Source organism: Centruroides sculpturatus, unplaced genomic scaffold (assembly GCF_000671375.1).
Source record: "Centruroides sculpturatus isolate CEXI.00-Female unplaced genomic scaffold, Cexi_2.0 scaffold224, whole genome shotgun sequence".
Lineage (NCBI taxonomy): Eukaryota > Metazoa > Arthropoda > Arachnida > Scorpiones > Buthidae > Centruroides > Centruroides sculpturatus.
Window position 1 is genome coordinate 679,072 of NW_019384419.1, and position 4,707 is coordinate 683,778.

Genomic DNA, 4,707 nt, shown 5'->3' on the forward strand with positions numbered 1-4,707 from the left:
GTCAATATTCTACATGGGATGCCCAAATTCAAATTTGCCTGGCCCCCATGAAGCAATAACTCGTCACTGCTCCTGAAGCGTCATGGCTTTGGTGTTTACTCGTCACGGCTCTATATGTAAATGTTATGTTCTATTGTCTACTTTTTGGATTTTTCTTCCCTGTGAACACGAAAAGGATTTTTTAGTAAGCTCATTGTAGGCGCGGCCGGGTGGTAAGCGAAGTAATGGTTTCAGTCAATCGGATTTTTGAAAATATAAATACTGTAATTGCATCCATATTGCAGAAACTCCAATTGTAAAAACGATACGAAGCCGACAGCTCATAAAGTAATACAGCAATGGGTTGCTAAACTTTTTAGGCAAAATTTGGTGGTGTCATCTGTTGTGATATATATATATGTCGTATTATTTTGCAGTCGTAGTCGTAAGGTCGAGTGTAGGTTGAACAAGACAAAGAAAATTGGAGACCATAAAATAACACGTCCGTTCACTTTCGGGTCCTCACTCGAACTCCCCTTATTTTATTGGTGCTGTTAACCTCATTCCAAAAGGGACGAGATTAACAAAGTAAAATACAGAAAATATATACAAAATTTACAAAATTTTAAATATGTTAAATGCCCCCCTCCTGAAAAGGCGACATCATGGAGCCTCAGGGAGGTTGGGCTGGGTGTTATACAATTTATCGGCTTGAACTCTAAAGTTGGTTGGATTATAATACGGTATAATTTTATCTACATTTACAATATCGGTTAATTTATTTAATGATTGGACAGGTCTGTCTATTTCTACGTTACAAGGAGATACTATTTTTAATATGGTGAAAGGTCCATGATACTTTGGAGCAAGTTTTCCTTGGTCGGGATGGAAGAAGGTTTGTAGTAATATTTGATCTCCTACTTTGAAGTTTGGAGTTTGATGTTGACTATTATATTTATCTCTGTTTCTTTCGTGAGCTAATTCAGTTCTTTCGGTGGCAATCTTACGTGCTTCGCTGAGAGAGGGATAATTCAAGTTGTGAGGTGAATCGGGGATTTCTCCGTACATCAAAAACATTGGAGGGAATCCTGTTATAGTATGGGGTGTTTGGTTGTATTCTTTNAGAGTATAAACTTTTGTACTAGAATCAGAAATTATATCACTACTAATTTGTAATTGTAATTACTTATGTTAGTTGTTCACTCGTCTAAACTATTTTAGTCTAATTAATTGTAGGATATAACAATAAAAAATTTAGTAAAAATTTCTCGTGTGGCCTGTTATTCTGACTACAAAGACACCTTTCTTTCAATTAATATTTAGTAAGTCAAACGATGGCCATTAATAATCGGGCTATTATTATGCTATAATTAATAATTATAAACAAGTAATTCGGTAATAGAGGTAGACGTTAGGCGCCATCTCTTATCTAAATTAATAATTATTAATTTAGATAAGAGATTGCGTCCTTGAATTCCCAGGTTTTTATTACTGTAATTTCTGTCCTCGATCCCCCATTCCGATTGGTCGCTTTTCCTCCAGAGTACGTGTCCGGTAAGATCCTCACAGATTGCCAGATAGGTTTTACAAACTGTAGAACAGAATTCGTCGAAGTGTTGCCAAAATTATTATTGAAGTCGCCCAAAAAAGTAGGATAGAGCCTTACAAACATCTCAGTTTGTTACTCGTAGCCTATTCACGCAATCCCAAAATCTAGACATGTTTTATGAAATAAGAGAAAAGAGATAGTAGTCCATATGTCAGGTGATACCCGAAAATGTGTTAATGTAAAAGCCAGATGTATATTACTAGATTAGAGTTGTTCTTAACCTATTGGTCCATTGGTCTATTATTTATATGTTCGTTTAGATCGAAGTGCCTCCACACTATAAGTATGGAAGCACTTCAATCAAAACGAACGATTTAATATATGGGTATCACAATTCGGACAGAATTGTGATAATGCGCCAAGTACCCACTATGCTTCCGCACTAGTTTACCGAAGGGTCGACATCGCTTCTGCAATGACTACGTCATGATAGAAGACACCCGCACAGCAACTAGGGCTGCTTTTGTTTAATGCCAAAATTGGTTTTGAGAGGTCACGCCAGCAGTCGCGTGTGCAGGCGATTACATTCGGAAAGAGAGACGGCGCGTTGGAAGTGAACCACTTCGATGCCAGATTAGCAACTAATAACCGTTTAATTTCAAAGAAAAAAAGTACATTTTACAAATTTCGTAAGATATTAAATTAATTGACGTATATAACGTCGCAAGACAGTGAGTTTACAATAAAATGCGGGTTATTGTAAATACCTGTGATTTGAAGAGATTCACTTGTAGATCAGAGAAGGAGATGGTTCGGACTGTCCTTTAGGAAGATTTCACAGAGGGGAGTCGACACGACAGGATAGTTCGGGATGTGGCGACGTCTTACATGATTATTTCCTCGTGGCAAAAGTAGATTTAATCGAAGTCCTGATGGAAGGTATATTTGATGATAATCTTTTGATGGAAGGTATATTTGATGATAATCGGAATAACATCGACTCCGAGTAGGGAATATTGTTCATCCCAACGGGATGAACAATATTCCCTACTCGGAGTCGATGTTATTCCGATTATCATCAAATATACCTTCCATCAAAAGATTATCATCAAATATACCTTCCATCAGGACTTCGATTAAATCTACTTTTGCCACGAGGAAATAATCATGTAAGACGTCGCCACATCCCGAACTATCCTATCGTGTCGACTCCCCTCTGTGAAATCTTCCTAAAGGACAGTCCGAACCATCTCCTTCTCTGATCTACAAGTGAATCTCTTCAAATCACAGGTATTTACAATAACCCGCATTTTATTGTAAACTCACTGTCTTGCGACGTTATATACGTCAATTAATTTAATATCTTACGAAATTTGTAAAATGTACTTTTTTTCTTTGAAATTAAACGGTTATTAGTTGCTAATCTGGCATCGAAGTGGTTCACTTCCAACGCGCCGTCTCTCTTTCCGAATCTAATCGCCTGCACACGCGACTGCTGGCGTGACCTCTCAAAACCAATTTTGGCATTAAACAAAAGCAGCCCTAGTTGCTGTGCGGGTGTCTTCTATCATGACGTAGTCATTGCAGAAGCGATGTCGACCCTTCGGTAAACTAGTGTGGAAGCATATCCGAATTGTGATACCCATATATTAATTAAATCGTTCGTTTTGATTGAAGTGCTTCCATACTTATAGTGTGGAGGCACTTCGATCTAAACAAACATATAAACAATAGACCAATAGATCAAATAGAAAACAATAGGTTAAGAACAACTCTAATCTGGTAATATACATCTGGCTTTTACAGTAACACATTTTCGGGTATCACCTGACATATGGTCTACTATCTCTTTTCTCTTATTTCATAAAATATGTCTAGATTTTAAGATTGCATGAATAGGCTACGAGTAACAAATTGAGATGTTTGTAAGGCTCTATCCTACTTTTTTGGGCGACTTCAATAATAATTTTGGCAACACTTCGACGAATTCTGTTCTACAGTTTGAAAAACCTATCTGGCAATCTGTGAGGATCTTACCGGACACGTACTCTGGAGGTAAAGAGACCAATCGGAATGGGGGGATCGAGGACAGAAATTAAAGTAATAAAAACCTGGAAATTCAAGGACGCCATCTCTTATCTAAATTAATAATTAGATAAGACATGGCGCCTAACGTCTATTTCTATTACCGAATTACTTGTTTCTAATTATTAATTACAGCATAATAATAGCCCGATTATTAATGGCCATCGTTTGACTTACTAAATATTAATTGAAAGAAAGGTGTCTTTGTAGTCAGAATAACAGGCCACACAAGAAATTTTTACTAAACTTTTTATCGTTATATTCTACAATTAATTAGATCAAAATAACTTAGTGAACAACTAACATAAGCAATTACAATTACAAATTGGTAATGACATAATTTCTGAAATCTAGTACAAAAGTTTATTTTCTGTAATAATTTAAATAACTAAGCTATCGAATAAGAAAAGTGCACAAAATAATTAATCTAAAGACGAAGAATTATCATTATGAAGAGAAGTTTTCTCTTGCTATATAAAATTGTGCCAAATAGAATAACTACAATCATCAAAGTGCAGGTCGTCTTCTTTATAAGCATCCTGGACGGAAATTAAACGTAACACTGAGAAACGTTGTATTAGGAAAGAGTGATGCAGCATAAATGTTTGTGTGTAGGTGTATTTATTATTAGCTGTTATCCGCGACTTCGCCCGAGAAAATTTTGCAAGCAAACCCCATTTATATTCAGTATTTCAACAACCATAGTAATTGTTATATAACACCTACCGCTGACAATGATGAGTATTTCCGAGGATTAAATGAACTATTTTCAATTTGATCAATTTTCTGTAACGTTTACAATCGTTCTATAATCGAACCAATATGCAATAACAAATTCGAATTTAAAACGGTTCGAATATTTGGTTAAAAAATCGAAATATATAAAAATATTTATAACAATGTTTGAAATGTTATTAATTTAATACACCTAAGTACTCGATGAGAACTAAATCCTCTCCCTCTTCCCCTCGGAAGAATTTCGAAAAATCCCTTCTTAGTGTGCGTTTCCATGACGTACCCTAACTGTGTACCAAATTTCACCTCTTTAGGTTCAGCGGTTTGCTCTGGGCGATGATGAATCAGTGAATGAATGA

General features: G+C 36.0%; 2 protein-coding genes across 2 annotated transcripts in view; one reads left to right on the plus strand and one right to left on the minus strand.

Annotated features, from left to right (window-relative positions):
• Positions 1 to 642: 642 nt before the first annotated feature.
• Positions 643 to 1,497, minus strand: LOC111619326. Its single transcript, XM_023361030.1, has 2 exons — positions 1,472 to 1,497; positions 643 to 1,120 (listed from the first exon to the last, which is right to left on the minus strand). Exons 1-2 carry the CDS (start codon positions 1,495 to 1,497, stop codon positions 643 to 645), a joined length of 504 nt encoding a protein of 167 aa, XP_023216798.1.
• Positions 1,498 to 2,275: 778 nt separating this feature from the next.
• LOC111619328 overlaps positions 2,276 to 4,707 on the plus strand; it is a 30,580-nt gene continuing 28,148 nt past the window's right edge. Inside the window, exons 1-2 of the mRNA XM_023361031.1 lie at positions 2,276 to 2,281; positions 2,323 to 2,497. Coding sequence (XP_023216799.1) covers positions 2,276 to 2,281; positions 2,323 to 2,497 — 181 coding nt within the window. The remainder of the gene's footprint in view (positions 2,282 to 2,322; positions 2,498 to 4,707) is intronic.